Below are 20,074 nucleotides of genomic sequence, written 5' to 3' on the forward strand. Positions count from 1 at the left end.
TCCATGACCTTCCTGGAGGAAATGCTAAAGCTGAAGTCCATGCAGGTTTGATCATTTTTTTGTAAGAAAGACACAATTAGTGAAAAGTTCCTAAGCATTCAATTTTCAGACTAAACACTTTTTATTTTTTCTGATATAATCACTACATTTTAAAACTTAATTTTCATGATAGTCATACGTTCATTGAGAAAATTCAATAAATATCGTTTCTCATCCTTTGCTTCTGGCATGGTAGATAACAGTACTTTATCCTCCAAATCTCCCTCTTGTCCATGTTTACCGAGTGCTAAGTCAGTTTACAACCTTTCCCAGGTGAGTACAGCAGTTTTCATCTTTTCTGGATCTAACCTGAAACATAAGTACCCACTCATCCTGGTTCTGTCTTGCTTTATGATCTCTGATACATCAATTTATATGAGAAGTTTAATTTCTTGATCTGCTTACAAAAGTGGGAGGGTAGCACTACTTCGTTATCCTCTGAGTTTCACGTTTCATAGTTTTGCTAAAGACCAAAGTAGAAAACCATGGAACTGTAATTCAGGAGCTTTTTTAATTACTTCATTTTGATGCTGACTTGATGCATGATTTTTGGTGACTCCCTTAAGTGTGTCAGAGATTTCAAGTTTCAGAGCTTATTACCAAGAGGAATGTAGAAACCAGAGACAACACAGAAGTCAAGTTCCTGCATTCCTCACACAGTAGGTATTCCTACACCTCACCAAGGAACTCCAATGTAATGGCTGTTCTCCAAGCCAATGATTTTATCACCAGAGATGAACTTTTCAGATCAAAGAAGCATCAAACCATGAATCAATGAAGTCGTGTGTCCAAATCCAGGTTCATTCAGAGGGTTAGTTGTTTTGCTGTGGGTTTTGTTTTTCTCCCTTAATTTCCAGTTACCTGAACTGAATTTCTCAGACTGGTTATTTTTTCACTGCTTGCACAACCTATTGCAGTAAATCACTTGACTCACTATAGCAAGGTCATTTTTAGGTGATGTGGGTAATCATAGTCTGCTTATTTCTGACACATGGGTTATAATTGATTGTTCTTAGGAAAGCTAATTTCAAATTCCCTGAAATGAATAATTACACTAATAGGCAAGCAGTGTGTTCTGTCACTGTATTAACCAGCAATGAACACCAAGCAGAAGGGGAAGTTCCTGTGGAGGCTTCAGGCTCCTGTGCTGCTCCAGTGACAGCACATGTACTTATTTCCAGCTATAGATTCTCCTTTCTATACTGTGCGACAATCTGAGGCATCTTCAAGCCCTGACTTCGCTTGTCACCCCCAAGACTTTCTGCAGCCTGCAGATAATGCAGGTGCTGGGACTATCTCTTGGGGACTGGGGAATTCTGGTAACTGCAGGGCTTGAACAACCACATCTCTGTGCATATGTACCAAGACATACAACACTACCTGTGTATGAGAGCAAGGAGCGGCAGGGAAAATGAGGAACAATGCACAAATAGTATTGGAGTTCTTTCCTGCGGGATGCAGAAGCTTAACTTTTTATTGTAATTTGACTTTTTCTTATGTTTGCATCCTGTTCTAATGTTAACATGTTTACTTGCTGTTAGCTATTGGAAGAGCTGGCTATGGTATTCTCTTTACCTTGTAAATATTTGTGAGTTTAACCACGTTCTAACGTATGGCTTTAAGCATGGATATCAGAGACCTCAGCCCTGTACAGCCTTACAGGTTTTGGTTCTTAATCTGAAGATTAGCCCCTGATATGTAACTTTTGATACCTTTATGTCACATTATCATTTAGAGAGTGATGAGGGGAACAAGTGATTTTTCCTGCTGCCATCTTCTAAACTTTACATTTCTCTCTAAAAGGATTTCTCTCTAATTTCTCTCTAAAAGGATTTTTAGAATGAAATGCTTTTTGTAACCCTGTCTGTAATGTTTAGGACAGGACTTCTAGAAAGCAGATTTCTGTTGTGCCATTCATAGTCCTCTCTGCTCAGAGACTGGTGTATGTATCACAAATAAACAACTTCCCCCAAGGAAGCATTCAGGTTCTATGTAGCTGTCATGCCAGGGTTTTTATGGAAACTGATCTGCAAGACCCCCAGATCTGAAGCTGTCCAATGCTAAGACCCTACATTTTGCAGCATTAGTGCACAAAGAGCACACAGATCTCGTTTTATAATGCACAAGGTCCTGTGAAAGTAGAGCTTTACATTATGAACAAAGAGTTTAATTCCACATGTCAGTGAATATGGAAAGTAACTAAAGGCAAACTTTTCTGGTTGTTGGAACGTTGTGGAGGAAGAAACTATGGCAAAACACTAAAAGGCTTTGAGAACAATTTTATATTAATCCAAATCTGTGGTTTTTAACAATCTTGCTTAAGGTGTTGTGAAACTAGCCTAGGCTAATTTTTTTTTACTTGTCCTTTGTTAGTTCCTGCTTTACTATCGGTATATAAAATTCTTTAAATTCAGATTTGAAGGTCTGAGCCAGTTCAGTAATGGTATCTTGACACAGAATCACAGAAAAATAGAATTGAAAGCAATATGATGATACTTCACTTTTAGAAGTTTGTGGGTCCCTCAGCTAGCAATGTATTTCCAGTATCTGAATGTCCCCATTAGATGAGAACCCAGAGATCTTGGGTGCTTTTTCTTATCTGAGAACCCAAGTAAGATCAGTCAGTGCTCTGGTTCTTTATGAGTGGTATCAATGTAGTCAAGTGCAATGAATAAATAAACTCCATGTGCTAATATACAGGTCTGATTATTTGCAGTGGATTATTTAGTTACCACCTGGAAGAACTGGTTATTTTATTGTCATTTCCTTTCTCGTGAATTCACTTGTAATAAAGATCATATGAAATATAGTTGTATGGCAATGCTTTTTAATCCATGGGGGAAAAAATAGCATGACAAGGGGAAGTTACTGGGGGTGTTTTACCTCTGAAGGCCCAGGAATAATTGAATAATTTGGCAATTTGCACTGCAGATTTGTTGATGTTAATGTGTTTTCTTCTAGCAAATCCTGGAATTCTGGAGTGGGTTTATTAAGGCTCATCCAGGTTAAAGCAAAGGAGATTTTACTTGGCTTAAGGTAAGCCTTGCACTTTCCTCAGTAAGAAAAACAGGAGGAAGGGATCCCTTTTATTAGTAAGCCTGGGCATGAGCAGAGCCCGCTGCAGCGCTCCGGCGAGGACTGACGTGCTGCAGACCCTCCTGCTGTCCTCGACTTTGCTCCCCGCGTAGCGCAGGGCGCGCCGAGCAGGGTCCCCTACCAGCCGTGTCCAGGCTCTCGGTGTCACACCCTGGACACGGCTGCGGCGACCGAACGCACATCCCGCCGTTCCGAGGGACTCCCGCGGCGGGGATGCGATGGGAGGGGACGGCACGGGACGGGATGGAGGAGAGGCGGTGGGAGGGGACAAGATGGGGTGCGATGGGATGGAGGAGAGGCGGTGGGAGGGGACAAGATGGGGTGCGATGGGATGGAGGAGAGGCGGTGGGAGGGGACAAGATGGGGTGCGATGGGATGGAGGAGAGGCGGTGGGAGGGGACAAGATGGGGTGCGATGGGATGGAGGAGAGGCGGTGGGAGGGGACAAGATGGGGTGCGATGGGATGGAGGAGAGGCGGTGGCCCCGCCCACCCGCTCGCGCGCCGCCTGGCGCCCCCTGCCGGCTATGCGGAGCACACGGTGCATGGGTCATGTGACGGCGCTCAGCTGACCGCGCGGCGAGCGGCGGCGCGAGCCCAGGGTGAGCGGCCGGGCTGGGCTGGGCCGGGCCGGGCTGGGCCGGGTCGGTCGGTCGGTCGGTCGGTCGGGTCAGTCAGCGATCCCGCGGCTCACTGTCCTTCTCCCGCAGATGAACGGGGACGCGGCGGAGCCGGCGCCGGTGTGGGAGCGGCCCTGGTCGCTGGACGAGATCCGTAAGGGCAGCCAGAGCTGGTCCTTGGCCTCGGACGCCGGGGTGAGCGGTGCCGGGAGCGGGCCTGAGCCCATCACCGGAGGGTGCGCGGGGCGCGGCCTCCCCGGGCCTGGGCCCTGTGCGGGGCGCTGCTGCCGCCCGCTGGCCGGGGAGCGGCCGGGGAGGGCAGGCCACGGGAAGGACTCAGCGCCGGCCGGGGTCTGGCGGCTTTCCCATTGCTTTAACCCTCCGGTCCGGGCAGGAAAGCTGTAACGAGGAGTTGACCCGAACGGAGATGCAGAATGAAGTGGCTGAGACATGGTCCTGTGTGTGGGTGTGTTTCGGTCTAAACTGTGTTTAATTTGGTCCTCAGCTGAAGTGTGTGATCAGTTCTGCCTGTCTTATAAACCGTGCCAAAAGGAAGAAGATGCTGACTGGATGCTGACTATTGCTTTCTTTTGTTGTTGTCAACAGCTTCTGCATTTTCTACAAGAGTTCTCGCAGCAAACCATTTCCAGGACGCATGAAATCGAAAAACAAGTGGATGGATTGATTAGTGAAACAAAGGCTACAGACTGTCGCCTTCATAATGTCTTCAATGACTTTCTTATGTTATCCAACACGCAGTTCATAGAGAATGTGAGTGTTCTAATACCACATCAGGCTTGTACTTCAGACATTATCATTGTCTGTTAACGTGATGTGGAGAAGTGATTTAGCTTTTTGGCAAGTCTGGTGCTAACTTAGGGATGAAATGACTTTAAATTGCTTCCTGTTAAAGGATATCCTAATTTCCTTGTGAGTGATGCATTATCCAATAATGGCAGGTTCCCTTTGCTTTTTCAGCGATACATACCTTCCTTGTTAATACGTTATCTGGACATCAGAGTTCTGGTTTTAGTGCTATGAATGAGTTGGGGTCTCTGGGATGTCTTGGTGTATCTTCACAAGTTGCGTGAATGTAGCATTTGCCTGTGCTTACCTGTCTGAATATGAGGAATGTTACACAATGCTGTAAATTTGCCTAGTGGTGTTATTTTACTTTAACAGCATTTGGTATTAAAGATGTTGGCCTGCAGGCAGTTGTCCCCTGCCTGTGGTTGCAATGAGCATGTGTTCTGGTTAATGTTGCCACTTTATAGGTATCTGTGTTTTGAAAGATAGAACTAGACTTGAAAGCCTGTTGCAACTTTGTATCACTAGAAGCATGTGTAGGGGTTTTTAGCACTGTGAGTTTTATCAGGTATTTTGTTTTGGTCAGCATTGTTTCAGGCCATATGTGTCTCATCTGAAACCATGACATTATTATGGGAAAGATGGTGGCAGAGGAGAAGATGGAAAACTGGATTTATATTGTGGGGTTTTTTTGGTGATAGTAGTTTTTTTCAGAGCTGCAGTGCCTTTTCTGACCTAGCTTGGCTGTTCAGCATAATGATTCTGCTGAGAACAGTTTGTACCAAATGTTTTAAATCTCATGTGCTTACAGCTGTTTGTTCCCAAATTTAAGTGCACAGAAATAGGTCTTAATTTCTGATTCTCAGTTTAGTTAGTGAGAGATCTGTCTCTTCCCAGGGGATAACTGCACTTGTGTTTGAGATTTGGATTTAGGTTTGCAGGTTCCAGGGAGACCTTTCATTACCATTTGTGTCCTTGTAGCTGGTCCTACAAAAGAGTGGTGAAAGAGCTGGATGTGAGGGATCATCAGAGGGTTTTGTGAACCCTCTCTGTGAGTATAAGAGAAAAGTAAATGCTAAAGAAGGAAAGCCACTAAAATGACAGAAGACTAAAGGAAAGTAGACAGCCTCTGAGTAAACTATAGGTGCAGCTCTGAAGGTGTCTAGAATAGCTTTATTTTGGGAGGCTTAGAACAGTGCATTTTTATCATGTTCAGGTTAGTCTGTAGTCTGTTAGCAGGCTTGAATTAGCTCAATTGCATTGACAGGCTGCCTGTGGTACCTTCAGTGGGATGATTTCAATGCATGAAGGTGCTTTACATCATCCATGGCTTCCTTTTTTAAAAGTGTAATGAATTGATGTGTAATTAATTATATATTAACAGTGTATTTTGTGATGGTACCCACAGTTCAGCCCCTCTAGTAGTACTTTGTTCTTACATTAATTAATTCTGCTTGACTTTTTAGAGAGTATATGATGAAGAAGTGGAAGAGCCCATTCCCAAAGCTGACGTTGGAGACAAAACAGAGCAGGTAATTAACTTCAGCTGCCTTGAGTGCTGCCAGTATGTTTGCAGCCATTGTCTACCTTCTCATTTTCAAACTTTGCATACATTTACAGCTTACAAACCAAACTTTTTCCTTTCTCCTTGAAGTCTCTCTTTTGGATAGTGTATGTCATTCAGATATAAAGTTGACAGTAACACTGGAGGCTACTATAGTGTGTGGTCTAGTGATCTGTTATGGCCTCTCCAAGCTCAGTACTGTATCCAGCAGACAAGACTTATGCATTGATTTTTCAAGGGGTTATGCCTGTTTTTTCAGCAAGAGGACTAAGGCCTTGGACCACCTTATTGGACTTAGAGGTAGTGAATTGGGGAAGCAAAATCTGACTGGAATAAGTCCTAGGAATAAATACTCAGAGGACTTTACATATATATATTACAATGTAGGTGTATTATGACATAAACGTTCCCCTGAGAGTTGAGGAGCACAAATAAGACAATACTGTGCTGGTTTGGATGTTTGGAGCATCTCTGTTTCTGGAGTGATGAAGATGAATTAAGTCAAGCAAAAAAAAAAAAGAATTCTGAATGTCCTTCTCATACATATAGTGAAAAAGCTTTCATTTACTAATTTGAAATTAACATTTTTTTATGTATGTTGCAGTAAGATTGAGTCTTGAGTAAAATGCAATGAGCATGTGTTTTTTCTGTTACTAAAGGAAAAAACGCGGGAACAGAAGGAAGCTGATCTAATCCCTAAAATTCAAGAAGCAGTGAATTATGGGTTGCAAGTTCTGGACAGTGCATTTGAACAGCTAGACATCAAAGCAGGCAACTCTGACTCAGAAGAGGAAGAAAGTAACGAAAGAGTAGAACTGATACTTGAGCCAAAGGTACAGACCTGTTCTTGCTGGGACCGTGGGCTTATTGTGCTTTCTTGGGCTTGTTCTTCTGTCAGCAGTATCACTGTGTTAGTGTAAAACTGATATCCATTACCTAAAAAGAGGATTTTTAGGTAAAAAGAGGATTTTGCTCTTTGCTGAGCTATTCCCTCTGTAGCCTGCTTGTCTTGCAGTTAAGGAATGACACCCTAAAGGATGTTCAATGTAGTGAACTTTGAAGGGGAATCCTCAATTCTGTGGGAGAGTGGGGCATACAAATTTCACGCTTTTTAGGTACAAACCATATCTTAATGGGTGGTTTTTACTGTCTGGTAATTAAAAATCCAAGGTCCAGGGTTTGGGATGAGATTCACACCTATAAGTCTTTGCTAGGATATTCTTCTATTAGATGGCATGTAGAAAACAAGTTGGGACTACATAAACAGAAGAAGCTTCTTTCTTTGACATTGTTAAGTGGAATAAACGTCAAGTGGCCCACCCAGTTGTGTGTTAACTTGAAGTGGTTGATTGGTGGGACTCTAAACAAGCTTGTATCTTCCTTGAGTTAAAACAAGGGGTGTAAGATTTCTGTCTTTGTCAGCCATGTAGAGCTGTTCAGAGATGTCAGAAAGACCTAATGTTGTCTCTTTCCAGGATCTCTATATTGACAGACCTTTACCTTACTTGATTGGCTCTCAGCAGTTTATGGAACAGGATGATGTTGGCCTTGGAGATCTCTCTAGTGAAGGTATGTGCTGGCATGACCTTTTATTTCTATGCAAGTAATTAGTTCCTAATCCAAGATTTTTGTCTGTTTTAACTCACAACTTCGGTTATCCTGTGTAGTGATCTTGCATGTTTAGATGCAAGCTGTAAGTAGCTGGGAAAGAAAATGTTCATCGTGCTGTAACAACCACTTTTCCAGTATACAAAGCAGTAATTTCTCAGTTACTTGTGCTTTGTGTATTAGAAAATGCAAAGTGTTAAAATTTCATCAGCTTTCAAAGCTCTTTCAAACCACTCTCTAGCCACCTGAATTTTAGTTTTCTTCATGGAGACTTTAAAGTTGCTTAAATGGTGACAACATTGTTCTGTATCTGTATGATCTTAACTTCTTTGTTTCCATTCAAATTAGAAGGATCAGTGGATAGCGATCGTGGAAGTGTAATTGACAGTGAAGAGAAGGATGAAGAGGTAAGTGGCAAGTACCAGCTGCTTTGCACAAGCATTCATGAGTCCATCCTTGCTTTTTGATGTTGGCTGTCAAGATAAGACTACACAATGTTTGTTCCCTGTGGTGGTTGTGATAAATATACTTTTTGTTATTGTTCTTATGTAGAGGTTTCCTCTGCAGCTTTCCAGAATAACATTTAGGTGGTTTCAACTCTAGCTGTTTAATTAAAGTAGAATACTTCAAACTGAAGTGTTTTATTACAGTCTTAATTTAATTTTGTGAAGCAGATCAGATTCTTATCAAGAACTGCATTTATGGAGAACAAATCTCTTGTAAATTACAGTTAAAAAGAATGGGTTGCAGACTGACAGTAACACATTTAAAGCTTTAAGTAATGCACCTCCAGGCTTTGCCTCATAAATCTGCTGCATTGGAATATCAATTTCTGATATGTTTTGCCTGCTTTGGCTGGGATGTCTCTGCTTTGTAACTGTGCTATGGAAGCAATCCCTTTTTCCTGAGGTGTTTGATTTTGGTGTCTTTGCTCACTTGAAGCAAATTCCTTTTGAGTTACACCAATGCAGTCACATGGAGCCTGCTGTCTTTGCTGAATTAACAACTTTCTAGTGAGCTCCGTTTGTAAAGATGGTCAGCAGTGAGGGAAAAATTTCTCAGGTTATGGTGAGGTCTGAATGTCCAAAGTTCAGAGCTTCTGAGCTGTCTCCCTTAAACACTGGACAAAGTAATGGATGGCACTTGTCTTTGGGTCTCTTGTGTTACAGGAATCAGATGATGAATTCGGAAACCCCAGTGAAGATGACCAAAAGACGGTACGGTTAAACACGCTGGTACCTACCTGTAAGACCTTACATTTGTGACACAGGGAGGATGCAAGAAACAGGAGATAAGAGCTCTAGACAGTTAACTATTAGCAACTTTGGGAGGTCTGATTTGTACAACTTTTTATGGGAAGGTCCTGGCCAGATGGCACCATGCTCTGAAAATGAGCCTGCGTTGGGCTTAAAGACATGCTTGCAAGCTGTCATTACATGCAGAGCCTATGTGGGGATGGCATTGCCTGATACGTGTTTTCCTCAGGAATTACTTGGGAGACATGAGAGTTCAAAGTTCTATCCCAGAGAAACTAGGCTTCTGTGGGTTTATTTGGTCTATAATTAAAATCCTAAACTTGCTGTGCAGGAGGTAAGGAACAGTACAGTTTGGGTATGACACGAAATCAAAGATGTGAATAGTATTAATGTTTGAATGGTATATCCATTTGGATAATGAATGAGAAGGGAAAAGAAATGTTGAGATAGAAAAATTCAAGCCTGACTTTAGTAACTGGTTGTAGAAGAAGGAATCTTATCCATGTTTAGATGTGCCACTGTGAAAGACTTTTATGTGGAGATCCTCAATCTGAAATTATTTAATGTAAAAGGAGCAATGTTACAAAAGCAATCCTTGTTTAATCCATGCTTTAATAAAACAGAGTTGCAAAAGCACTCAGATGTAACTTTAAGCAGACCTTCATCGGGTAACTTTGTATGGCTGATGTATTTTTGTATGGATGATGTATTTTTGTTGGTGGTGATTTAGTTCACTTCTGGGCCCTTGTCTGTGCCAGCCCCCAGCTCTCATCCAGTTCACTTCATCTTTTTCATCCTCTTATTCACATGACTGAAACCAAGATGTGAGCACATATTGTCTGTCATTCTGCTGTTCACCCTAGGGATAGTGCAAGATGATACAATTTTTTACTAGTTGATCACAGTGTTCCTGTGTTAAGACTAAATACCAGGTCTTTAGTTTGTGTGTGGTAGTGGTACACTCCTTATGAGGGGAGCCTTTTTGTCCTCAGTTGCAGCATTTAGTAATACAGCACAGGGGTGGGGTGTGCCTGTTGAATACAGCAACTTGCTTGTAGCTAGAGGCACTCCTTCCTTGCCTCTCAAAAACTGTGAAGTAGCCCAAACTGGCTGTAAGTTTCCATCCTTGCAGAAAGTTTGATTTGAATGTTTTATCTAAGCAGATGTAGTTTTGTGCTTGTTTTGTATATGAACAGGGTGTTACTGTTTTTTAGAGGATAGCCCAGATGAGTGATGAAGATGATGATGATGGCTGTGATCTCTTTGACTCTGAAAAAGAGGACGATGAGGATGGTGACTTAGATGAAAGCACAAAGCCTGTGAGTAATTGTTGCCTTCCTGAAGTGAGAGATTTGACTTCCCATATGAAAAATCTGTCCTTTGGAGGATTATAATCCCTCTAGGGTAGCTCTCAGGTACCTGGAATGGAATCCTGTAGAAAGTGCCTCTAAAAATCCTGAATGATCTTTTAGCATGACTATTCAGGCTTTACCCCTTTAAACTAGGAGATTCTTGCACCTTACCAAAGCTGTTTTTCACAAACATTAAGAAATGAATTGTTACATTTTTGTGAGGTAAAGGCCTTTTATTTCTCCTGCTTACAAAGCAAGGTGATATTAAAAATTACGTGTTTGTCAGGAGCTAGAAGTTGTGGGGGGTTTTTTATATTCTTGAATCTCTGCTTTCTTAACAGAAAGCTGTATTGTTTCTTCTGAGGGCTTCAGGCAAAGTCTAGATAAGATATTGTACAAGTGAGGCTGTAGAATAGAGTGTTTATAATTGCAATTGCATCAAGTTGGTAACTGGATGTTATATAAGAAATATGCTGTTATTTGTCCAGGCTGCTCAGAAAAAGAAGAGGCCAACGTCATTTGCAGATGAGCTGGCAGCCCGAATCAAAGGAGAAGTGCCAGTCAGACAGGATGAAGAGCGTTCATGTAAGTTATCTCCTGAGTTTTGAAAAGTGCTTGTGCAGTAAGGGGGGACTCATGAGTGAGTGGGACAGGAGATTGTGGGTGAAAATACATGAAGTTACACAGATCTGTTTTTTGAACATGTGTTAGATAAAAGTCTGACAAGAGGAATTACAGACAATACTTTGTGTTCTGAGAAACTTTTAGGCCATTACTCACAGGACTGAATTGGAATTCAGTGAGAGTAGGAAACACAGTGCTTTTAGGTGAGACAGATCACTATCAAAATACACATTATTGGAAAGGTTTTCTTTTCAATCTGATACTCCCTCTGCATGTCTGACCACATGTATTTCCCTTGTTTCAAGTAAGTTTGTGGAAGCCACTGGTCACTGTGGTATTTCTGTGACCTCTACCGTGGGAAGCACCTCAAGCAGTAGATTGATGTTTTCATGTGGTGTGGGTTGCTTTTTTTCTTTGTGGCTTAAATGTATTGCATTTTGAGGAACTTTTCCTTGCTGTTGTTACTCATGGTATTTTTAGAGTAAATAATACATTTACTTTTATGTTGCTTTCAAAGGGAGAGACCTCTCAACTATTTAGTCTTGCAGTAAAACAGCAGTTGAAAATAGCTGGCTGAAGTTGCGCTGGCAAGTGCTTATGAGCCTGCTGTTGACCTGTAATTTTGAGAACATGGACTGACAAGAACAGTGTGTGTGTGTTCTTGCACAGTTCAAACAATCAAACTAGGTCTGCGGATATCAGAGTACAAAACCTACCAACTTACCCTGTTTAGCTACAGGGAAATCTTCCAGTCATTGGAATAACCTTGTGATGGTAAGGCTAGAGGAGACATCTGGAGCCATTTAAGGTGCTCAAAGGTTCTTCAAAGGTGTGGAACCTGTACTGTCTGGAATGCTGTGTTGCTTTCTGACATCTTAGGGGCGCTGGTCTGTGTGTGGGCAATTGTGTTTAACTCCTAGTGCCTGACAGAATGATTCTATTACAATTTTAGATACTAGTTTTAGAAACTGTATTTCATAGAATTGCTTCATCAGGCTGATTCATAGGAAAGCATAGAGGTCAGCTTGGTTTGCTATTTTTCTAGGTTCTTTTTGCCATAGATTGCTCTCAGACTGTAAAGGTGGACTATTTTTTCATTGACACTTTCTTCTTAAAGCCATGTCATCAGAGACCAAAACAAGGAAAGCTCCAAAAGAGAAGAAGGAAGCTAGAGTTCCATCAGATGGTAGGATATCCCCCTCTTTTGTTTTTGAATTGTGGGCTGGATTGTAAGACACCACTTAGGAAATGGTGGCCTCTGTTGTAGAAGCTGGGTGGGATATCAGTGAGCATCCTTTAAGGTGAATGAAGTGTAAACAAATCTAGGTTGTGATGTGCATATAAACAAGGCTGGAAATAAGTTTAGTGAGAGTTCTTCCTTTAATGTAGCCTTCTGGAGCAACTGCACAACCCAATCTGTTTTCATCAGCTTCTCTGTATGTGTCATGTTTATAAGAGAAAGCAGATGGAACCAAAGCAATTTTTATTTTGATTGTCTCTAATTCCCTTCCCTGAAACTTGGTCAGTCTTACCAAAGCTAATGGCTCTTGTACTTTTTAGATGAAGATGATGACATCTTCAAGCCTCCTAAGATGACTGATGAGGACTTCACACCATTTGGTTCAAGGGGTGGCCTCTTCAGTGGTGGAACAGGCCTTTTTGATGATGAAGAGGTGAGAATGCTGGAGATTATGGAAATGGAGCATGTCCCGCTTTTAAAAACAAACCAAAAGATCCCCAAAAATTTCTACCTCTGGAAGACAGAGAGCTCAAAAGGATCGCAGGACATTCCCATAGAAGTTCTTGTGTTCAGGCTGCACCATTATGGTATCTTAGTATCCTCATTAGCAGCAATGTAAATCATTCATTTTATCTTTATGAAGTTCAGGAGTATTTTTATGCTTGTCCTGACCTGAATTCTGCCCTCAAACCTTACTGTATAAACTTCAGTAGGAAAGATTAGAAGGGTATAATCAGAACCTAACCAGCAATAGAATAATTAGTGTAAGTCCTTGAAGAAGTGCAAATAAAAGGTCATTTCTCCTCTTCAGCAAACAGACTGGCAATGAGTGTAAATGAAATTTTAGAAGACAGCTGCTTTTCTGAATGTATACACTCAAGGTAACACTTGAGTACCTAGGCTTAAGTCTATATTTGTAGACATCCTTTTGAGAAGGGAGTGGTGATTACCTCCTCTGTCTTGGCTTAGAAGTGGACATTCTATATAGAAAAATCAGCATTTGTTTTTTCCTACAAATTCACCACTTCCCCCCTTTGCATTTTCATTTATAATCAGAGTGATCTCTTTGCTGAAGCACCAAAAGCAGAAGACTCAAAAGAGAGAGAGGAGCGAGTCCCAGTAAGTGAAGGTAAGAACCACTTGTTGCCTCCTGTAGTCATCTTTGTTGTGATTTATCACTGCCAGCAGCTAGACTGTTTTGTTCCCAAGCTAGAAAGCCTGATGTAGCAACTTGTAAGGCAAGTCTCTTCACCAGTCTTAACAGAGAACAGCTGTGTTGTTTTGAATGTATTGTATTGAAGTAGTTTAGTGTGTTAATGTGGACTGTTGTAAATAATGCTGTATGTAAACATGTAACGTGCTTTTAAGCTTCATTGTGGTAGAGCTGTTCTGTGGAGTTTTAATGGAAGAAACATAGTTAGAATGTTACATATATTTGCAAAAGCCCAGAAGTTCAAGGAGAATGTGTAAAGTGTTCTGAGCTGTTGAGAAAAAGAAAAAGCAGATCAGACAACTGCCCAGATTCCTGTTTCTGTGGTAGAGTTCTGAAGGCTTTGACAGTATAAAACAAGTGCATCCATTTGTATTGTACTTCCTATGATTTCAGCATCCTCTGCAAAGTCCCTAAAGAAAGTTCCTGCAGGTGCAGTATTTCTGTTTCCAGGTATGATTTATTCAATAGCCAATTGCTTCATGCACAAAATGCTTTTGTCTTTGAAACCTACTGGGGAGGTTTTAAAGAGAAAAACTATCCAAATACAGCAGCACTTCATTGCTTGATCATATGCTTAGTGGCAAATACAGGTGCTTCTACCATGCTAAGCCTAAACTGCAGCATGTTTTATGGATAATCAAGATTCTAGAGGAGCTCGGAAGGTAGGTGTCACTGATGGCAGATATTAGCAACTGTCAGCTTCAAGTGTTGTGCTCTGAACTTTTAAGAATGTGTGTCACTTCAGCTGATACACAGCTTAATTCTGCTATGCATGCAGTCACAACTTCCATCTGTACTCTGAGAAGGAAGTGCATTTTGATCTTTCACATTTGATCATATTCCCTTGGGTTAGCAGAAGAACGGTTTAAACGTCAAGTTCCTATGTTCAGACAAATCTTCTTTTTCTGGTTTTGATTAGGAGGCCCTGCATACATGGGGAAGAATCAGATCTATAACTTGGAATTAAAAATAAAAAAAAATTGTACTAAGATCTCTGTTCCATATCAGAATCCAAGCTGATCAATGAAAAGAAACACATCATTAGTCCTTTTGAATTTGCTGACAGATTTCCATCAGTGTGCAGGCTCTTCACTTGATTGAGGTAGCTGAATTTTAAGTTTTGGCCTTTATTAAGAAAGGCCTATTTTAAGACTGGCTTCAGTTAACTGGGTCCTCAGTCAGTATGATTTTTAGAGTAGGAAAAACACAAATACAGCCTTTTTACTTCAGGGTCAAAGATATATGTCAACAGTGGGACTTCTACATAACTGTAAAACTCAGTAGCAGAGTTTAAAATAGCAGATTGAGGTGTGGGATTTTTTATCCTTTATTTTTTCTTGGAGGTACTGTTGCATAAGCAGTGAGTTTAGTCTTTAGTTGCTTCCTCTCAATAACTTGTATATAGGTTTAAATCACCAGAGAAGAGCCAAGATGAGGTTCATTTGCTATTCCAGTGAGCAGTTTGTTTAGGAACTCAAGAATCTTTAATAATTAACCAAATTTTGTGGCTGTATTCCTGTCAATTCTGTGACACTTTGTAATTGCATAATACACTTTTTTAAATTAATAAACTGCTGCTGATCAAAACTCATGCGGTCTGCTGACTTTTAACCAAGTAACAGTTGTTCTACTTTCTGCCAAGCTTTCAATTTAAAGTATCTCCCCACCTCTATCTTGTTTCCAAGTATCTATACATGAGGAGCAAAAAGACAGGCTTAGAGCATTAGAAGTCTTTGCAGATGGTCATGCACATATCACTGAGGCTGGACATTGCCACAGCAGATGCAGAAGGAGCAGTTGCTCTGGCTGAGTCTAATTAATCACTGCTGTATCTGATGTGCAGAGGGATCATGAGGCCAAACCCAGCCTCATACTGCTGCAGGGCTTACATGGCAAGTGCAGCTCCTGGGAAGGACTCAGTCACCTGTCCTTCCCTCTCCCCAAGCACCTTACCATTTATTGGGCCACACTGGTGTGGTGTACTAGTTAGTAGAGTAGGATTCTGGTTTGAGAAGTCCATAGGGGCAACAATGTGGGACTACTGGGTCTTCTAGCTTCAACACAGTAACTGGCTGCTGTTCCTAGGGAAGATCAGCAGGTTTGAGGAAGAAGTGACTACAGTGAGAGTGAGGGGCTGTCTGTCTGTGACTTGGCTTTATCAGAATGTGTCTAGCTGATGCTTTTGATGTGGCATTGTTGCAGGAGCACCTTAAAAGTTGCTGAGATGAAAACTATGCCTGATGCCACTTACTATGGCATGAGTTCAGCTTTTTGGTAACTCTGACAATGTTATTGTGGTTTTTTTTTTCTGCTCCCATATGACCTGCAGGAGGAAGTGATGTGTTTAGTTCCACTGTAACTGGGGAAAAAGACAAGAAATCTGCAGCACAGAGCACAGAAAAAACTCCTAAACAGCCTGGGAAAGTTGTTCTATTTGATGATGATGATGATGATGACTTCTTTGTGGAAGCAACTAAAAAGCCTCCAGATCCAGGTACCTCTAAACTTTTGCAGTGAAAGATTAAACACTGGAGGTCATCAAAATTCAAACTGGTAGGAACCAATGATTTATAAAATTCAAACCTTCATCACTGATACTTCCACTTGGGTTTTGAGGGCTTGTGGTTTTGGTTGGTCTTTAGTGTGTTGTTGTGGAGGGTTTTCTTTGTCATTGACATTTCTTCTCATCAGACTGGTGTGGGGCTGGTTTGTTTGCACATGCTCTCTCCTGACTTTTCTCTCTAAGGATGCTCTTTCTACCCTTAGGGCAGTATCTATACTTGAATCTGGGAATTGGTAAATTGGTACAGGCCTTATTCACACAGCCTTGAATCCTTGTGCCCAGCATTCCCTATTAGGAGGCACTAGGCCTATGCTAAGCCAATACAAAACACTGCCTTTAGAGGTGCCAGCTGACTCAGCTGCTTGAGTGCGTATTCTGTCACCAGTGCTTTCAGGTAAGTGGCGTTCCACTTTGAGAGCTTGTCTGGCTTTTTCTCTTAATGACTTCTGATGTTGGTCATCGTTAAACAGTGTGGTATCTTTTGAGGCTCTGGTATGTTCTCTTGTTCTGTATTCCTTATTCCCTGTTTGCTTTTTCTATTTATGTAGTCAAGTCCACAGCTGACCTATTTGATGATGATGAAGAAGGTGACTTATTCAAGGAAAAACCTGCCATTCCTTCTGTAGTTGCTGGCACAACTAAAGAAACAGAAAGCCATAGGGAGGCAATCATGGGAAAAAAGGTAATGGCATATAAATGGGTTGTATGGCTAAGGTTTTAGGAAAAAGTTATTAGTGTGGTTGGAGTAGTCTTTCCATGCATGACACTATGAAAGTGACATACTTATTAAACAGAACTAGGTTCATAGGGTCTTCCATGATTTAGTGCTTCAGTGGTCCTTAAATACTTTTTGCCTTTTAAATGTCATGATTATTTGAGGTTTTTATTTGTGTGGGCAGTGACTGAAAGAATCTTGCTAAGACAGGATTGAAATAAGAGCAAAATGAGAAGCCTCTGTTAAATAAAAATTGTTTATGAAGTTCATGGCTGAAATGGAATCTGCCTGAGTTGAGAACCTTTGGTGTCACAGTTCTGTGCTGCAGAGATGTCTGCTCTTATATCAACCACTGATAGCAACTTAGTTGGTGACCCATTGCTTGTGTGTATTACAGGACCGGAGGGTGCTTGTCACAGTTCTACCTAAGCACACACAAAACTTGCAATGTTTAGAAAACTGTTTTTCAGCTGAAAACTCTTAATTTGTAGCTCTAAATGTGGTCCTGAGCACATATGTAGGGAGTTATGAGAAATTCCTAATACCACTTTGAGAACAGTGCCTTGAGGAAAGAAGTAAGGCTCTGTGTTTCTACAGTAGATATTGTGCATACTTATTTTATACCTACTTGCTGTCCAATGAGTATTTGAACATAATTAGCTGCCGTGACTCTTCTCCCCTCTGGACTGAGAAGTGTATTGTGCTAGGGATTCAAACTGCTGTAGCACTTTCTGCATATTTTCCTATGAGAAGCACCTGAGCACAGAGGCCAATGCCAGCTTCTGTTTCTGTGGCAGTGCTGGAATATCCGTGGTCAGTGAAGCAGGAGCAGTGATGGAAGGGATCTCCTAGCACTTGGCTTTCCTGGAGGAGAATTGATTCAGCAGCACCCCTCCTGCTTTGTCAGGAAGTGAGGGCTGTTTTATACTCCAGGCTTTATGACAGTAGTGCTTGGGTCTGGGATCATTCTAGGTTTAATGGCAATATAGCTGGTGGCAGGCTGGGGCTGTGCTGTGATAATGCAGGAAATGATGGCTGGCACAAAATGCCCTCTTCCTTTATGAAACACAGCTTGTTAAAAGAAACATTTTCCTTTAGCTCACAAGGCCTGGCATGAGTTGCTGCATACATTCTTCTGCTGAGAAGGATGGTGTGGCAGAGGAGGCCTGTGGTAAGACCTGCAAATCACTTGTGGATAGTTCTGGCTACATGTGACGAACTTGCTCAGCACATGAGTATTGGACTTCAGCCCATGGTTGACAAGCTTGTGTTCTGTCCCTTCTACAGCTGGGATTTTGCCAGCAGCATGCCTCTTAGCAGGAGTCTGTCATGGTTTAGGAAAGGTACTTCCCAGTTTAGTGCCCCACTGAAACCATGCTGCTGCTCATACCCATCACCCCTCTCTCCCTGCAGAGATTAGAGGCACAAAAGGCAAAGATCATGGGTTAAGATAAGAACAATTTAATGGAAACAGCAATGAGATAAGAAAGCAAGTAGTAACAGCAGCAATATTAATGACAGAAGGTACAAGAAAGGCAGATGATTACACTGCCTCTGCCTTGCTGAGCTGACTCAGAAGAGAGCACTTCTCCCTGGAAGAGACTCCCTTCTCCCCTTCCCCCAGCAATGTCATGAGGTGTCAGAGAATAACTTCTGGGTCCTGGCCATGTCCCCTCCTGGCTACTCAAAAAAATGTTGCATATGATGTGCCAGCCCCTACTGAATCTAAATGGGTGCTGATGCAGTGTCTTTGTCCTAAAGAGTCAACCATCTTCAGGTGAGGACTTCAAGCCTTTATCTGAAACGCCACCGAGAAAACAGAGGGGCCTTTTCTCTGATGAGGAGGATTCTGAAGTGAGTATTTCTTATGAAATCCCCACAGAAAATCCCTACAGAAATGCTTGGGATCTGAGTCATCCTGACTTCAGTCCACTCAAATCTGGGCATTCTTTATGCATTTGGTAAGATTTGGAAATCTGACATCCATGCATCTACTCCCAGCCATTTGGAAAGTTCCTTCTTGCTCCAGGACTGCGAGCTCTGGGATTGTTTTCCCTGCCTTCAGGGAGTTAAACATTTGTGGTACACACAGGCATAAATTGAAAGCCTGAGGACAGGAAGGAGCAGCAAATGAAGAGTAAGAATCATTAAAGACTGCATGTGTTTCGTTTGGTGATTTTGGCTTTCAGCTAGTAGTTAATCTGTAAAGATGAGGAAAATCCTGTGCAGTTGCAGATGCTTGATACATCAGATAAGACAATCTTTCCCTACTTCATAGGCACTCTAAACATTTTTTTTTTCATAAGGAAAAGCATGAATGTCCCCTTTAGAGTTCTTAAATGTATAGCCTTGCTTTGCAAAGTGACATTTCTTTGGTTTGTACAGGACTTGTTTTCATCAAGCAAACCTGTGAAATCCAAAGCAACATCTCTCCCCACCAGCAAGTCTGTGACAAAAGCTCCACTTTCCTTGTTTGATGATGATGAAGAGGTAAGTATCACTTCCTGATACTGCCTCTGTGTGGGAACTCACCTGCACAGGCTGTGGCAAATGCAGCAGGAAATATTCAGAAGTTTACAACACTGGGCTTGTAAATAGAGCACTAAATTGATCTTGCATTGTGCAGCAGTTCTGAGCATGTGGACAGCACTGTGGAGGAGAGTGGGAGTGGGGAGTCTTGCAAGCTCTTGAGGTCTTTTTAGTATTTTGCAGTTAGTGCATTTCACCTCTGGACCTAAACATGAAGGATGTTATCCCTCTGAGAGGACTAGAGAACACTGAGCAGTAGAACAAATACGAGCTTCGAGAAGCTGTTTTATCCTAAACCTGTGGTACCTGTCACATGAATAACTTCTTGCTTCTCTTGTGTCATGGCTGTTGAATTCCTTTTTTCTCACTCTTCAGTATGTAAGAATTGTGACTGCTAGTATGGAAACTGAGGTCAGAGCACAAGTTTGTGCAAGAAAGCTTAAAAATTTTGGATGAGTGTGTGCTTTTTTAATCTTTTTATCCAGTGGTAGTTGTTCAGCTTGCTTAATGCCTGTCCTCTCAGGATAGAATTCATTCTCCATTTCATTATACGGGTTAGAAAACAGTGCCCCATTGTCTTGGCTGTTGTGGTACAGAATTGTGGAGCGGTGGTTTTTGGCTGCTGGTCAAGTCTTGTGGTTAAGATCTGTGGGCCTTAACCAGGCTATGTGCTTCTGGTCTACCAAATGCTGCATGTGTAGAATTCCTTGTAACAGAATATGGTGTTATACCAGAAATTGTCTTCAAAAAACACCATTTCTGTATCCTACTTATATGAGAAGTGGATGGCAGCAGTGTCTTACATGTTGATGACTTCTCAATGAGCTTTTCATTGTGGCTTTGGCTTTTG

General features: G+C 41.7%; 2 protein-coding genes across 6 annotated transcripts in view; one reads left to right on the top strand and one right to left on the bottom strand.

Moving 5' to 3' along the window:
- Nucleotides 1–3,654: 3,654 nt before the first annotated feature.
- The window catches only part of LOC146435381 (WASH complex subunit 2A-like), a 32,782-nt gene continuing 16,362 nt past the window's right edge, over nt 3,655–20,074 (top strand). For 3 of the 5 annotated variants that reach the window (XM_085065373.1, XM_085065375.1, XM_085065377.1), the window contains exons 1-18: nt 3,656–3,735; nt 3,844–3,948; nt 4,360–4,524; nt 6,027–6,092; nt 6,784–6,957; nt 7,600–7,693; nt 8,081–8,139; nt 8,902–8,949; nt 10,203–10,307; nt 10,829–10,925; nt 12,082–12,150; nt 12,525–12,637; nt 13,261–13,333; nt 13,811–13,867; nt 15,747–15,911; nt 16,529–16,662; nt 18,457–18,549; nt 19,081–19,185. In XM_085065373.1, coding sequence (XP_084921499.1) covers nt 3,844–3,948; nt 4,360–4,524; nt 6,027–6,092; nt 6,784–6,957; nt 7,600–7,693; nt 8,081–8,139; nt 8,902–8,949; nt 10,203–10,307; nt 10,829–10,925; nt 12,082–12,150; nt 12,525–12,637; nt 13,261–13,333; nt 13,811–13,867; nt 15,747–15,911; nt 16,529–16,662; nt 18,457–18,549; nt 19,081–19,185 — 1,722 coding nt within the window. In that variant the 5' untranslated portion in view covers nt 3,656–3,735. Of the gene's footprint in view, nt 3,736–3,843; nt 3,949–4,359; nt 4,525–6,026; nt 6,093–6,783; nt 6,958–7,599; nt 7,694–8,080; nt 8,140–8,901; nt 8,950–10,202; nt 10,308–10,828; nt 10,926–12,081; nt 12,151–12,524; nt 12,638–13,260; nt 13,334–13,810; nt 13,868–15,746; nt 15,912–16,528; nt 16,663–18,456; nt 18,550–19,080; nt 19,186–20,074 lie in introns of all 5 variants that reach the window. The other 2 variants (XM_085065376.1, XM_085065374.1) reach the window with 2 other exon arrangements.
- PKD2L1 (polycystin 2 like 1, transient receptor potential cation channel) overlaps nt 18,600–20,074 on the bottom strand; it is a 311,230-nt gene continuing 309,755 nt past the window's right edge. The window contains exon 19 of the mRNA XM_085065378.1: nt 18,600–18,613. The gene's annotated coding sequence lies outside the window, so the exon portion shown is untranslated. The remainder of the gene's footprint in view (nt 18,614–20,074) is intronic.

This window comes from Lichenostomus cassidix, chromosome 6 (assembly GCF_008360975.1).
Source record: "Lichenostomus cassidix isolate B80296 chromosome 6, HeHo_3.0, whole genome shotgun sequence".
Taxonomy (NCBI): Eukaryota; Metazoa; Chordata; class Aves; order Passeriformes; family Meliphagidae; genus Lichenostomus; species Lichenostomus cassidix.